General features: G+C 47.2%; 1 protein-coding gene across 5 annotated transcripts in view; it reads right to left on the bottom strand.

Moving 5' to 3' along the window:
* HINT3 (histidine triad nucleotide binding protein 3) overlaps positions 1-14,192 on the bottom strand; it is a 48,057-nt gene extending 33,865 nt beyond the window's left edge. For 2 of the 5 annotated variants that reach the window (XR_013622356.1, XR_013622357.1), the window contains exon 1: positions 14,011-14,172. Coding sequence is in view for 2 of the 5 variants with exons in the window: in XM_078771621.1 (XP_078627747.1) it covers positions 4,584-4,751 (168 nt within the window). In the remaining 3 variants the exon portion in view is untranslated. Of the gene's footprint in view, positions 1-4,583; positions 4,860-14,010 lie in introns of those variants that run through there. The other 3 variants (XR_013622355.1, XM_078771621.1, XM_068107193.2) reach the window with 2 other exon arrangements.
* Positions 14,193-17,592: the final 3,400 nt, after the last annotated feature.

Below are 17,592 nucleotides of genomic sequence, written 5' to 3'. Positions count from 1 at the left end.
TATGTCTGTCTGTCTGTATGTATATGTCTGTCTGTCTGTATGTATATGTCTGTCTGTCTGTATGTATATGTCTGTCTGTCTGTATGTATATGTCTGTCTGTCTGTATGTATATGTCTGTCTGTATGTATATGTCTGTCTGTATGTATATGTCTGTCTGTATGTATATGTCTGTCTGTATGTATATGTCTGTCTGTATGTATATGTCTGTCTGTATGTATATGTCTGTCTGTATGTATATGTCTGTCTGTATGTATATGTCTGTCTGTATGTATATGTCTGTCTGTATGTATATGTCTGTCTGTATGTATATGTCTGTCTGTATGTATATGTCTGTCTGTATGTATATGTCTGTCTGTATGTATATGTCTGTCTGTATGTATATGTCTGTCTGTATGTATATGTCTGTCTGTATGTATATGTCTGTCTGTATGTATATGTCTGTCTGTATGTATATGTCTGTCTGTATGTATATGTCTGTCTGTATGTATATGTCTGTCTGTATGTATATGTCTGTCTGTATGTATATGTCTGTCTGTATGTATATGTCTGTCTGTATGTATATGTCTGTCTGTATGTATATGTCTGTCTGTATGTATATGTCTGTCTGTATGTATATGTCTGTCTGTATGTATATGTCTGTCTGTCTGTATATGTCTGTCTGTCTGTATATGTCTGTCTGTCTGTATATGTCTGTCTGTCTATATGTCTGTCTGTATATGTCTGTCTGTCTGTATGTATATGTCTGTCTGTCTGTATGTATATGTCTGTCTGTCTGTATGTATATGTCTGTCTGTCTGTATGTATATGTCTGTCTGTCTGTATGTATATGTCTGTCTGTCTGTATGTATATGTCTGTCTGTCTGTCTGTATGTATATGTCTGTCTGTCTGTATGTATATGTCTGTCTGTCTGTATGTATATGTCTGTCTGTCTGTATGTATATGTCTGTCTGTCTGTATGTATATGTATGTCTGTCTGTATGTATATGTCTGTCTGTCTGTATGTATATGTCTGTCTGTCTGTATGTATATGTCTGTCTGTCTGTATGTATATGTCTGTCTGTCTGTATGTATATGTCTGTCTGTCTGTATGTATATGTCTGTCTGTCTGTCTGTATGTATATGTCTGTCTGTCTGTATGTATATGTCTGTCTGTCTGTATGTATATGTCTGCCTGTCTGTATGTATATGTCTGCCTGTCTGTATGTATATGTCTGCCTGTCTGTATGTATATGTCTGCCTGTCTGTATGTATATGTCTGCCTGTCTGTATGTATATGTCTGCCTGTCTGTATGTATATGTCTGTCTGTCTGTATGTATATGTCTGTCTGTATGTATATGTCTGTCTGTATGTATCTGTCTGTATGTATGTATATGTCTGTCTGTATGTATATGTCTGTCTGTATGTATATGTCTGTCTGTATGTATATGTCTGTCTGTATGTATATGTCTGTCTGTATGTATATGTCTGTCTGTATGTATATGTCTGTCTGTATGTATATGTCTGTCTGTATGTATATGTCTGTCTGTATGTATATGTCTGTCTGTATGTATATGTCTGTCTGTATGTATATGTCTGTCTGTATGTATATGTCTGTCTGTATGTATATGTCTGTCTGTATGTATATGTCTGTCTGTATGTATATGTCTGTCTGTATGTATATGTCTGTCTGTATGTATATGTCTGTCTGTATGTATATGTCTGTCTGTATGTATATGTCTGTCTGTATGTATATGTCTGTCTGTATGTATATGTCTGTCTGTATGTATATGTCTGTCTGTATGTATATGTCTGTCTGTATGTATATGTCTGTCTGTATGTATATGTCTGTCTGTCTGTATGTATATGTCTGTCTGTCTGTATGTATATGTCTGTCTGTCTGTCTGTATATGTCTGTCTGTCTGTATATGTCTGTCTGTCTGTATATGTCTGTCTGTCTGTATATGTCTGTCTGTCTGTATGTATATGTCTGTCTGTCTGTATGTATATGTCTGTCTGTCTGTATGTATATGTCTGTCTGTCTGTATGTATATGTCTGTCTGTCTGTATGTATATGTCTGTCTGTCTGTATGTATATGTCTGTCTGTCTGTCTGTCTGTATGTATATGTCTGTCTGTCTGTCTGTCTGTATGTATATGTCTGTCTGTCTGTCTGTCTGTATGTATATGTCTGTCTGTCTGTCTGTATATGTCTGTCTGTCTGTATGTATATGTCTGTATGTCTGCATGTATATGTCTGTATGTCTGCATGTATATGTCTGTATGTCTGCACGTATATGTCTATGTCTGCATGTATATGTCTGTATGTCTGCATGTATATGTCTGTATGTCTGCATGTATATGTCTGTGTCTGCATGTATATGTCTATGTCTGCATGTATATGTCTATGTCTGCATGTATATGTCTATGTCTGCATGTATATGTCTATGTCTGCATGTATATGTCTATGTCTGCATGTATATGTCTATGTCTGCATGTATATGTCTATGTCTGCATGTATATGTCTATGTCTGCATGTATATGTCTATGTCTGCATGTATATGTCTATGTCTGCATGTATATGTCTATGTCTGCATGTATATGTCTATGTCTGCATGTATATGTCTATGTCTGCATGTAAATGTCTATGCTGTATGTATATGTCTGTATGCTGTATGTATATGTCGGTATGCTGTATGTATATGTCGGCATGCTGTATGTATATGCCGGTATGCTGTATGTATATGCCTGTATGTCTGCATGTATATGCCTGTATGTCTGCATGTATATGCCTGTATGTCTGCATGTATATGCCTGTATGTCTGCATGTATATGCCTGTATGTCTGCATGTATATGCCTGTATGTCTGCATGTATATGCCTGTATGTCTGCATGTATATGCCTGTATGTCTGCATGTATATGCCTGTATGTCTGCATGTATATGCCTGTATGTCTGCATGTATATGCCTGTATGTCTGCATGTATATGCCTGTATGTCTGCATGTATATGCCTGTATGTCTGCATGTATATGCCTGTATGTCTGCATGTATATGCCTGTATGTCTGCATGTATATGCCTGTATGTCTGCATGTATATGCCTGTATGTCTGCATGTATATGCCTGTATGTCTGCATGTATATGTCTCTATGTCCTTCTACATGTCCTTCTACATGTCCTTCTACATGTCCTTCTACATGTCCTTCTACATGTCCTCCGAAACACATTGCAATTTAAAAAAAAAAAAGTTTTGTATCAATTTAGAATCTACAGTATGTGTAATTACGCTTATTATTATTAATATTATTATTATTTTGCTATGTATGTTACGAACGAATGGAAATGTTATTTGTAATTGTATTCCCATCCCATTCATGGTTTCTCTGGTCTGTGTTTAAGATAAGTTGTTTCACACTGACTGTAGTAAGTTGAATCAATGAGCACCTTGCTAATTATTCTGTTGATGGTGCTTACTTGCTTACTTACTTACTGGATTTTGGACTTTGCAGGTGTTCGGAAATTCCAGTGAATAGCCTCGATTAGCTTGCCGTGTGCCGTGCGTCATTGGTCGCGCCTTACTTTGGAGTTCCTGATTAATTGAAAAGTAAGTTGGAAATGTTTGTGGATATGCAGGGCGGGTTCAGAGCTATATTAAAGTCAAAAGTGGATGGTGATTATAAAATATGATTGAATTACTCAGAAAATTAGGTGGAGGTAATATAACTCCTTTGGTCGCAATTCAAAACGAACAAGTCGCAGTTTTCTGTGTAACATTATAATGGGATTTGAGGTGACAGAGTTGAGTAGATAGTAAATCCCATCATCGTAACTGTGAGTTGTTTTCTTCGTTAAAATTTCTCAGTTTTCAGAGGGGTACTGATTAATATTTAAGCATGTTCCTTTTTAAATTTTTGTCATATAATCATTTGCCCGAACTCAATTAAGATCAGTTTGTTACTTTTTTTTCTTTTTTTTTGCAGTATGTCGAGCAAAAAAAGGAAGTGGTCGGAGGATTACGTGCGGTACGGGTTCACGTGTTTGACAGAACGGGATGGAAGTCGGCGTCCTCAATGCATGCTTTGCAATGTCAAGTTGAGCAACTCCAGCCTAGCACCAGCAAAACTACGGGAACACTTCAAAAAACTGCACGGTGAGGGGCAGTACAAAGACGCAACGCAGGATGAATTCAAATTGAAGAGAGTCCGATTCGACGCAAGTGCTACTTTGCCCACTCTCGGCTTCGTTCCAATTGACAAACCGATCCTCACCGCATCATATGAAGTTGCGTACCTGATCGCAAACCAGGGCAAACCGCACACCGTTGGCGAGACACTCATCAAACCGGCCGCGTTGAAGATGGCCAACATCATGCTGGGAAAAGCTGCTGAAAACGAGTCGTCTCTCGTTCCACTCTCAAATGATACCATCAGATGCAGAATCGACGACATACCCACGTAGTTGCCGATTTAGTCGCGAGCCCGACGAAATTCAGCCTTTAACTCGACGAGACCACCGACGTTTCGAATTTGAGCCAGCTCATCTTATTTGTGCGTTATGTCAAAGGAGACGAGATCAAGGAAGACTTTCTGTTCTGCAAGCCTCTCACAACAACGACGAAGGCAGCTGACGTGAAGAAGCTTGTAGACGACTTCTTCAGAAGCAACGGCCTCTCGTGGAACATGGTGTCTGCAGTTTGCTCGGACGGAGCTCCAGCGATGCTGGGATGCAACTCCGGTTTTGGAGCGCTGGTGAAGGCAGATGCACCACACATCATCGTCACGCACTGCGTCCTGCACAGACACACGCTGGCATCAAAAACCCTGCCTCCAAAACTGGCCAATGTTCTGAAAATCGTCGTTGAAACTGTGAATTACGTGCGAAGCCGTGCTCTGAATCATCGCATCTTCAAAGAGCTGTGCAATAAAATCGGCTCTGAATTCGAAGTCCTTCTCTACCACTCTAACGTTCGATGGTTATCACGAGGGAAGGTAGTGAGCCGTGTTTTTGCATTGCGTGTAGAATTAGCCCCGTTTTTGCGAGAACACCAGCATTGCCATGCAACGCACTTCCAAGAGTCAGAGTTCATCCTCGCCTTGGCGTACTTGGCTGTCATCTTCGACGGACTCAATTACAAAAGCATTGTACAAAAGAGCCGATCAACCTATCATCGAAAAGCCAAAACCTTATGAGGAGCAAGGATGGATAAGGACTGATGAAGGACTGTTGAAACCAATGTGGTCCAGTGGTCCCATCCTACCAACCTCACTGGTGGATCTTCTGAACACAGGAGAGCACGAAGAGGAGGAGGAAGAGGAAGGAGAAGAAGAGTTTGACTCTGACGATTTCGATGAAAATGATGATGACTGACTCAGTGTAGAATCACTAATGCTAATGATGTTTATCTAAAACAAGCAAGAGAAGAGTGGTCACATTGAGTGCTAGGACTATTTTGACAGTTGTAATATTTAGAAAAATAAAACTTTGTGTTAACGTCTGTGTAGACGGACCTTAATATGAGTCTATTATTTCGTAAAACTGTGATTATTTTGTAAATAAAGCACTAATTAGCATACTAGTATACCATAGACACATGTAATCATGTTATGAATAGTTCTATCATGATCTATGCCCTTCAAAACATGGGTCTAGACACCTTCATTTTTCAATTATCTGCAATATTGGCTGAGATATGTCAAAAATCGTTTTTTTGATAATGGCAGCAGTAATTTGCATAAAAATGGTATGTGGGACATTTTTTCAGCTTGGGGCCATAGCTAGTCATTTTCTACACATTTTTTCCAATCTAGAAACACTGATTAGAAGTATATCTCCGGGGGGTGCAGGGGGACCTAGTCTTCCTACTAGACTAAATCATCTCAATTGCCAGATGCAGGGAGGTGGAGTGAATGTCATCGAATCTGAAGAAAATCTGAGCGCTTTCCGAAAGAAGTTACCGTTGTGGAGGCGGCAAACAGAAAACGACAACATCACAAACTTTTCACTACTGGACAAGTGCGCGAGCGGGATCGAAGACGAGTCTGAAGTTGGAGGCACTGCTGTACCGGGGGAGCTGAAGCAAGCGATTGCCACGCACTTGGATGAGCTGGGAAAGTCATTCGACAGCTACTTCCCCGACCAAGAGCAATACCTAGCATGGGTGCGGCAGCCGTTTACTTTCGACGTTGCAACGGCAGATGTCAACGACCAATACCTCGACGACCTCATCGAACTTCAGCAGAGCCAGACTCGACAACAACTCTTCGTCACAACAACGCTCTCAACGTTTTGGTGCCGCCAAATGGAACGGTATCCTCACATCGCTAAAATTGCCCTCGAGATCCTCACGCCGTTCGTTACAACGTATCTCTGCGAGCATGCGTTTTCGAAACTGGTGGACATTAAAATAAAGAAAAGGAGCAGGCTTGCATGCGAAAATGATTTGAGGGTGGCCCTTGCCAAAACAAAACCACGCATTTCCCAGATCGCCTCCTGAAAAGAAGAACAGAAAACGCATTAAGATGCAATTCTTCTTAATTTTTTGGTCAAATTTGAGGGGTTCCGCGAGTGTTCGGTGGGTTTCTTTGGGGTTCGGCGCCTTTAAAAAGGTTAAGAACCACTGCTCTAGGCCATCATGCAAGCCCGTGTAAAAAGGTGAGAAAATGCAAAGGAGGTTAATAAGGATGATCTCAGAACAGTGAGGTTCACCATACTCACAAAGGTGACAGATCTTGGACCCTTACTCACCTTTTACAGCAGGAGGAGGTGGGGGGGGGGATCTTATCACAGTATACAAGACCCTGAATGGAATCATAAAACTGGACCCTGATCACTTATTCATGGTTGTAGAGTACATGGTAAAAACAAGGGGTCATTCCTTGAAACCATTCGATGAAAGATACCGTCTTGCTTACAGAACAAGTGCATCAGTAACCAGGTAGTATCAGCCTACCTAGCTCAGGAGGTTGTAGTAGCAACTACAGTAGATCCCTTCAAAACAAAACAAGACAAGCACTGGTGGGGGAAGGTTTTAAACCAAAATGATCCCACTAGGGTGCCCACATTATGGTGAAGATCTGATGATGGTGATGGATATGGTGATGGTGATGGTGATGGTGATGGTGATAGATATGGACATTGTGATGGTGATGGACATGGAGATGGTGATGGACATGGAGAAGGATATGGAGATGGACATTGTGATGGACATTGTGATGGACATTGTGATGGTGATGGACAATGTGATTGTGATGGTGATGGACAATGTGATGGTGATGGACATGAACATTGTGATGGTGATGGTGATGGACATGGAGATGGACATGGACATGGAGATGGACATGGACATGGTGATGGACATGGAGATGGAGATGGAGACAAACATTGTGATGGTGATGGAAATGGTGATGGACATTGTGATGGAGATGGTGATGGACATTGTGATGGTGATGGACATGGAGATGGTGATGGACATGGAGATGGTAATGGACATGGAGATGGTGATGGACATGGAGATGGTGATGGTGATGGACATGGAGACGAACATTGTGATGGTAATGGACATTGTGATGGTGATGGACATTGCGATGGTGATGGACATTGTGATGGACATGGAGATGGAGATGGTGATGGACATGGAGATGGTGATGGACATTGTGATCGTGATGAAGATGGTGATGGATCTTGTGATGGTGATAGACATGGAGATGGTGATGGACATTGTGATGGTGATGGACATTGTGATGGTGATGGACATGGAGATGGTGATGGACATGGAGATGGTGATGGAGACACATTGTGATGGTAATGGACATGATGATGGAGATGGTGATGGACATTGTGATGGACATGGAGATGGTGATGGACATGGAGATGGTGATGAAGATGGTGATGGATCTTGTGATGGTGATGGACATTGTGATGGTGATGGACATGGAGATGGTGATGGACATGGAGATGGTGATGGACATGGAGATGGTGATGGACATGGAGATGGTGATGGACATGGAGATGGTGATGGACATGGAGATGGTGATGGTGATGGACATGGAGATGGTGATGGACATGGAGATGGTGATGGACATTGTGATGGTGATGGACATTGTGATGGTGATGGACATTGTGATGGTGATGGACATTGTGATGGTGATGGAGATGGTGATGGACATGGAGATGGTGATGGACATGGAGATGGTGATGGAGACACACATTGTGATGGTAATGGACATGATGATGGAGATGGTGATGGACATTGTGATGGAGATGAACATTGTGATCGTAATGGACATGGTGATGGATGGTGATGGACATTGTGATGGTGATGGACAATGTGATGATGGACATTGTGATGGTGATGGACATTGTGATGGTGATGGACATGGAGATGGTGATGGAGATGGTGATGAACATTGTGATGGACATTGCAATGGTGATGGACATTGTGATGGACATTGTGATGGACATGGACATTGTGATGGACATGGATGGTGATGGACATGGAGATGGTGATGGACATGGAGATGGTGATGGACATGGAGGTGGTGATGGACATGGAGATGGTGATGCACATGGAGATGGTGATGCACATGGAGATGGTGATGGACATGGAGATGGTGATGGACATTGTGATGGTGATGGACATTGTGATGGTGATGGACATGGAGATGGTGATGGACATGGAGATGGTGATGGAGACACACATTGTGATGGTAATGGACATGATGATGGAGATGGTGATGGACATTGTGATGGAGACGAACATTGTGATCGTAATGGACATGGTGATGGATGGTGATGGACATTGTGATGGTGATGGACAATGTGATGATGGACATTGTGATGGTGATGGACATGGAGATGGAGATGGTGATGGAGATGGTGATGAACATTGTGATGGACATTGCAATGGTGATGGACATTGTGATGATGATGGACATTGTGATGGACATGGATGGTGATGGACATGGATGGTGATGGACATGTAGATGGTGATGGACATGGAGATGGTGATGGACATGGAGATGGACATGGAGATGGTGATGGACATGGAGATGGTGATGGACATGGAGATGGTGATGGTGATGGACATGGAGATGGTGATGGTGATGGACATGGAGATGGTGATGGACATGGACATGGACATGGTGATGGACATGGACATGGACATGGACATGGTGATGGACATGGACATGGACATGGTGATGGACATGGACATGGACATGGTGATGGACATGGACATGGTGATGGACATGGACATGGTGATGGACATGGACATGGTGATGGACATGGACATGGTGATGGACATGGAGATGGACATTGTGATGGAGATGGTGATGGACATTGTGATGGAGACGAACATTGTGATCGTAATGGACATGGTGATGGAGATGGTGATGGACATAGACATGGTGATGGACATGGACATGGTGATGGACATGGAGATGGACATTGTGATGGTAATGGACATTGTGATGGAGATGGTGATGGACATGGAGATGGCGATGGACATTGTGATGGAGACGAACATTGTGATCGTAATGGACATGGTGATGGAGATGGTGATGGACATTGTGATGGTGATGGACAATGTGATTATGGACATTGTGATGGTGATGGACATGGAGATGGTGATGAACATTGTGATGGACATTGTGATGGTGATGGACATGGATGGTGATGGACATGGATGGTGATGGACATAGATGGACATGGAGATGGACATGGAGATGGTGATGGACATGGAGATGGTGATGGACATGGAGATGGTGATGGTGATGGACATGGAGATGGTGATGGACATGGAGATGGTGATGGTGATGGACATGGACATGGAGATGGACATGGAGATGGACATGGAGATGGACATGGAGATGGACATGGAGATGGACATTGTGATGGTAATGGACATTGTGATGGTAATGGACATTGTGATGGGCATTGTGATGGGCATTGTGATGGTGATGGGCAATGTGATGGTGATGGGCAATGTGATGGTGATGGGCAATGTGATGGTGATGGGCAATGTGATGGTGATGGACAATGTGATGGTGATGGACAATGTGATGGTGATGGACAATGTGATGGTGATGGACAATGTGATGGTGATGGACAATGTGATGGTGATGGACAATGTGATGGTGATGGACAATGTGATGGTGATGGACAATGTGATGGTGATGGACAATGTGATGGTGATGGGCATTGTGATGGTGATGGGCATTGTGATGGTGATGGGCATTGTGATGGTGATGGGCATTGTGATGGTGATGGGCATTGTGATGGTGATGGGCAATGTGATGGTGATGGGCAATGTGATGGTGATGGGCAATGTGATGGTGATGGGCAATGTGATGGTGATGGACAATGTGATGGTGATGGACAATGTGATGGTGATGGACAATGTGATGGTGATGGACAATGTGATGGTGATGGACAATGTGATGGTGATGGACAATGTGATGGTGATGGACAATGTGATGGTGATGGACATTGTGATGGTGATGGACATTGTGATGGTGATGGACATTGTGATGGTGATGGACATTGTGATGGTGATGGACATTGTGATGGTGATGGACATTGTGATGGTGATGGACATTGTGATGGTGATGGACATTGTGATGGTGATGGACATTGTGATGGTGATGGACATTGTGATGGTGATGGACATGGAGATGGTGATGGAGATGGTGATGAACATTGCAATGGTGATGGACATTGCGATGGTGATGGACATGGTGATGGACATGTAGATGGTGATGGACATGGAGATGGTGATGGACATGGAGATGGTGATGGACATGGAGATGGTCATGGACATGGAGAAGGTGATGGACATGGAGATGGTGATGGACATGGAGATGGTGCTGGACATGGAGATGGTGCTGGACATGGAGATGGTGCTGGACATGGACATGGAGATGGTGATGGACATGGAGATGGTGATGGTGATGGTGATGGACATGGAGATGGTGATGGTGATGGTGATGGACATGGAGATGGTGATGGAGATGGACATGGTGATGGACATGGTGATGGACATGGTGATGGACATGGTGATGGACATGGTGATGGACATGGTGATGGACATGGTGATGGACATGGTGATGGACATGGTGATGGACATGGTGATGGACATGGAGATGGACATGGAGATGGACATTGAGATGGTAATGGACATTGTGATGGAGATGGTGATGGACATGGAGATGGAGACGAACATTGTGATCATAATGGACATGGTGATGGAGATGGTGATGGACATTGTGATGGTGATGGACAATGTGATGGTGATGGACAATGTGATTATGGACATTGTGATGGTGATGGACATTGTGATGGTGATGGACATGGATGGTGATGGACATGGATGGTGATGGACATGGATGGTGATGGACATGGATGGTGATGGACATGGATGGTGATGGACATGGATGGTGATGGACATTGATGGTGATGGACATGGATGGTGATGGACATGGATGGTGATGGACATGGATGGTGATGGACATGGAGATGGTGATGGACATGGAGATGGTGATGGACATGGAGATGGTGATGGACATAGAGATGGTGATGGACATGGAGATGGACATGGAGATGGACATGGAGATGGTAATGGACATTGTGATGGTAATGGACATTGTGATGGTAATGGACATTGTGATGGTAATGGACATTGTGATGGTAATGGACATTGTGATGGTGATGGACATTGTGATGGTGATGGACATTGTGATGGTGATGGACATGGTGATGGACATTGTGATGGGCATTGTGATTGTGTTGGGCATTGTGATGGTGATGGGCATTGTAATGGTGATGGGCATTGTGATGGTGATGGGCATTGTGATGGTGATGGGCATTGTGATGGTGATGGGCATTGTGATGGTGATGGGCATTGTGATGGTGATGGGCATTGTGATGGTGATGGGCATTGTGATGGTGATGGACAATGTGATGGACAATGTGATGGTGATGGACAATGTGATGGTGATGGACAATGTGATGGTGATGGACAATGTGATGGTGATGGACATTGTGATGGTGATGGACATTGTGATGGTGATGGACATTGTGATGGTGATGGACATTGTGATGGTGATGGACATTGTGATGGTGATGGACATTGTGATGGTGATGGACATTGTGATGGTGATGGACAATGTGATGGTGATGGACAATGTGATGGTGATGGACATTGTGATGGTGATGGACATTGTGATGGTGATGGACATGGTGAGTGTTACGAAGGACGTAACGGAGGAGAGGTGTGGACCAAAGTGTGCGCGAGAGGTGTGGTGTGTAACAGGGAGAGCGTTGGTGGAATGTACGGACGGCGTTGGAACGCCAGGTTTTGTGAGGTGGTGACGGGCAATGCGATGGTGACGGACATTGTGATGGCGACGGACATTGTGATGGTGACGGACATTGTGATGGTGACGGACATTGTGATGGTGATGGACATTGTGATGGTGATGGACATTGTGATGGTGATGGACATTGTGATGGTGATGGACATTGTGATGGTGATGGACATTGTGATGGTGATGGACATTGTGATGGTGATGGACATTGTGATGGTGATGGACAATGTGATGGTGATGGACATTGTGATGGTGATGGACATTGTGATGGTGATGGACATTGTGATGGTGATGGACATTGTGATGGTGATGGACATTATGATGGTGGTGGACAATGCGATGGTGACGGACATTGTGATTGTGATGGACAATGTGATGGTGATGGACATGGAGATGGTGATGGAGATGGAGATGGTAATTGACAATGTGTGGTGATGGACATTGTGATGGTGATGGACATTGTGATGGTGATGGACAATGTGTGGTGATGGAGATTGTGATGGTGATGGACATGGTGATGGTGATGGTGATGGACATTGTGATGGTGATGGAGATGGACATTGTGATGGTGATGGACAATATGATGGTGATGGACAATATGATGGTGATGGACAATATGATGGTGATGGACAATATGATGGTGATGGACAATATGATGGTGATGGACAATATGATGGTGATGGACAATATGATGGTGATGGACAATATGATGGTGATGGACAATATGATGGTGATGGACAATATGATGGTGATGGACAATATGATGGTGATGGACAATATGATGGTGATGGACAATATGATGGTGATGGACAATATGATGGTGATGGACAATATGATGGTGATGGACATTGTGATAGTGATGTCGCGGCACCGACAGGTCGCGGCACCGACAGGTCGCGGCACCGACAGGTCGCGGCACCGACAGGTCGCGGCACCGACAGGTCGCGGGACCGACAGGTCGCGGCACCGACAGGTCGCGGCACCGACAGGTCGCGGGACCGACAGGTCGCGGGACCGACAGGTCGCGGGACCGACAGGTCGCGGCACCGACAGGTCGCGGCACCGACAGGTCGCGGCACCGACAGGTCGCGGGACCGACAGGTCGCGGCACCGACAGGTCGCGGGACCGACAGGTCGCGGCACCGACAGGTCGCGGGACCGACAGGTCACGGCACCGACAGGTCGCGGGACCGACAGGTCGCGGCACCGACAGGTCGCGGGACCGACAGGTCGCGGCACCGACAGGTCGCGGCACCGACAGGTCGCGGCACCGACAGGTCGCGGCACCGACAGGTCGCGGGACCGACAAGTCGCGGGACCGACAAGTCGCGGGACCGACAGGTCGCGGCACCGACAGGTCGCGGCACCGACAGGTCGCGGCACCGACAGGTCGCGGCACCGACAGGTCGCGGCACCGACAGGTCGCGGGACCGACAGGTCGCGGCACCGACAGGTCGCGGGACCGACAGGTCGCGGCACCGACAGGTCGCGGCACCGACAGGTCGCGGCACCGAGTCGAACGTCTGCAACATCCAAACATTTTCAGCTTGAAGTTGATTAAAAATATACAATACCAATGAATAGGCCAACAAAGGCAAGTAATGTGCGTTTACCAGGCAGCATTAACTCAAACCACATTAATATTTTCAATGAGGTATCCACCCCCCTAACCTGGTAAATCACATCCGTTTGCTCCTGATTGTTGACGATTTGGCAAAACACGCACTCATCACTTCCCTTCCCCGCCGCACCAGCCATGCCATTGATCTTCTTCCTCTTCGTACTAGTTCTCGTGTTCTGCAAACGCGGTTTGGCCGCCTTTAAAGTTCGTCATATTTACACGTCATGTCAATCAATTATCCAATGTAAAAAAATTTTTTGAAGACTTAAATATGAGATCCTTCATGCATGAAAGTGGTTTGCCATAGTTTTTAATTTTATTCGCGTTTGCAAAAGGGTTGTTGTTGTTGTTTAATTGTTGTTGTAGGTTTTTAACATTTTAAGATTTTGCTTCTAAATTAAAAATAATGTAGGAGTTACGGATGACGAGAGGACGAGACACTTCTCAGCTTGTTCAAAGCTCCTTTATTCCAACAGAACTAACACACACCGGAACTCACGCATATTTTATAACGCAACTCACTCTTAAGGGGCGTGGCTCCAACAACCGAGCGCACGCCACGGCCACGCCCATACAAGCAATAGCCCCACTGGTCCCGTGCCTGTGGATTATGTCCCAATGGGGTAACCCCCACATGTGCCCCCCCAGAATTCACTCGCACAGGCAATGTCCGTTTTCGGGGGTTGAGCCAACTGAGGGGGCTGGTCTAGGTCCAAGTGAGCTGGCTTGAGACGGTCCACCGAAAGGTGGTCCGGTTTGCCGCCGATGTCGACCACGAAGGACTTGTCCCCGGTCTCCAGAACGCGGAAAGGCCCGTCGTAAGGCACCAGGGCCACATTAACCTGGTCAAACCGTCGCTCGGGGCGATGCACCTTCGAGCGTTGACACTCAACGCAGGTGTTGGCCCAGTCGCGCACATCCTTCCTGAGCCCGTGCCAAACGAACTTCGCCGCCACCAACTTTTGTGACGCCTTCCTTCCCGGGTGAGAAAGACCGTGGACGGCATCGAACACCAGCCGTCTCCAGCTGGTGGGTACAACGGGGCGAGGCTGACCCAAGGAAACGTCGCACAGTACCGTGGTGCCCGTGTCCTTGAACGGCACATCAGACAGTCGAAGCCCCGTGACCATCGCCTTGCAGGCCTGGACCTCCGGGTCGGCGATATGATTGGCCGCCATGCGAGCGTAGTCGATGCCAAGGTGGACCGCGCCGACTATGGACCGGGAGAGACAATCGGCGACCGTATTATCCTCCCCAGCAACATGTTGGATGTCCGTCGTGAACTCGGAAATGAAGGAGAGCTGGCGTTGTTGGCGGGCGGACCACGGCTCCGAGACCTTGGCCATGGCAAACACCAGGGGCTTGTGGTCCACAAACGCTGTGAACGGGCGGGCTTCCAACAGGTAACGGAAGTGTTGGACAGCTAGGTAGAGGCCTAGGAGCTCACGATCGAAGATACTGTACTTTCTTTCGTTCATTAGGGCGGAGCTGCCGGCTAAAAAAAGCAAGCGGCTGCCACGCCCCATTGACCCACTGCTCGTGCACGGCGCCAATCGCGTAGTCTGAAGCGTCCGTGGTGAGAGCCATCAGTGTATCGGGCGACGGATGCGCCAGCATGGTTGCGCTGGCAAGGGCCAATTTAGCATCCGTGAAAGCCTTGGCCATCTCCTCGGTCCAGTCCATGGCGCGTTTGGTAGGCTTGCCCTTGAGGGCCTCATGAAGGGGCCACATCAGCTGGGCCACACGGGGCACGAAACGATGGTAAAAGTTCACCATGCCCAAAAACTCCTGCAGGGCCTTGACGGTGAGGGGCACGGAAAACCTTTCACAGCCTCCACTTTAGACGGCAGTGGGACGGCCCCCTCCTTCATGATGCGGTGGCCGAGAAAGTCAATTGAGGCCACCCCGAACAAGCACTTGGCCGGGTTAATGATCAGGCCATGCTGACTGAGGCGTTCAAAGAGCGCTCGGAGGTGAAGCATGTGCTCCGTCCTGGAAGCGCTGGCGATGAGGATGTCGTCCAGGTAGACGAACAGAAATGGCAAATCCCGCAACACGCTGTCCATCAGGTGCTGGAAAGCCTGTGCCGTGTTCTTGAGCCCAAAAGGCATACGGAGGAATTCGAAAAGACCGAACGGTGTAATCACCGCGGTCTTAGGAACGTCCTGTGGCCGGACGGGGACCTGATGGTAACCACGAACGAGACCCACCTTAGAAAAAAAAACTTTACTGGCAAAGTGGGCAGAAAAATCCTGGATGTGCGTGATTGGGTAACGGTCGGGGGTAATGGCGTCGTTAAGGTGGCGATAATCCCCGCACGGGCGCCAACCGACACCCGGCTTTGGCGCAATGTGGAGAGGCAAGGCCCACGGGCTGTCGGACCATCGCACGATGCCAAGACACTCCAACGTGTCGAACTCCGCCTTTGCGATAGCGAGTTTCCCCGGGTCGAGGTGTCGAGCCCGGGCATAGACAGGTGGGCCGGTGGTCGGAATGTGATGCTCCACCCCGTGCTTGATGGCAACGGCCGAAAAAGTGGGCCGTGTAAGGGCCGGGAACTCGGTGAGGAGGCGGGCGAACTCATCGGAGGTCGAGAGCGTGCACGCGAGCCTCGTCGAGGCGGACCCGCTCAGCGAGCATGGAACAGAACTAAATGTCTCCGCATTAATGAGCCGCCGATTTTTAACATCCACCAATAGGCCGTTGGCACAGAGGAAATCAGCGCCCAGCAAGGGGGTGGACACCTTCGCCGTGACAAAATCCCATGTAAACCGCTGCCCACCCAAGCACAGTGCCATGGTCCATTTGCCAAAAGTCTGAATAGCACTGCCGTTGGCGGCTTCCAAGGCGGGGCCGTGACTCCCGGCCTCCCGGTCCAATGCCGACGCAGGTAGAATGCTCACCTGGGCCCCTGTGTCGCAGAGGAAACGACGTCCGGAGTCGGTGTCCGAAATGAACAACAAACTGCCCGAACGGCCGACGCTCACACCAGTTAACGAGCGCCGGCCATCCTGTTTCCCGACTCGCTGAAGCTGCAGGGTGGCCGGCATGCCTTGGCCTTGGGCCCAAACATTGCGTGGTAAAAGCACAAGCCTGGGGCCTTCCGCTGCTGGGCCGTAATGGCGGCCGCGATGGTGTCCGCCAGCGGCGCAGGCTCGACGGGGCCGGGGTCCCGTGAGGCCGCACTACGTTGCTGGCTGGCGGAGAAATACTTGTCTGCTTCCCTGGCCAGGGCGCGAAAATTCTTAACAGATGAGTTCGCCAGGGCTGCCTGTACCTGACCTGGCAGCTGTTGCAGGAACAGTTCTTTGAAGAGGAAACATGGTCGGTGGCTGCCCAGTCGAGACAGCATGTGGTCCATAAGCTCTGACAGCTTGGAGTCGCCTAGCCCGGGTAGAGAAAGTAGTTCGCGGGCATGCTCGGCCTCAGTGAGCTCAAAGGTTACGAGCAGCAGCGCCTTTTGAGTCTCGTACTTGCGTCCCTTCGGAGGATCCTGAAGAAGGCTCACCACTCTGGTCGCAGTGGAGCCGCTGACCGCAGACAGGACATAATAATACTTTGTGTCGTCCGCAGAAATGCTCCGAATGGCGAATTGGGCCTCAGCTTGGGCGACCCAAACAGCAGCTTGTCGC

Source organism: Myxine glutinosa, chromosome 2, assembly GCF_964187855.1.
Source record: "Myxine glutinosa chromosome 2, kmMyxGlut1.1, whole genome shotgun sequence".
NCBI classification, from domain to species: Eukaryota; Metazoa; Chordata; class Myxini; order Myxiniformes; family Myxinidae; genus Myxine; species Myxine glutinosa.
Note: the sequence above shows the minus strand (reverse complement) of the source record. Positions and strands in the feature narration are given on the sequence as shown.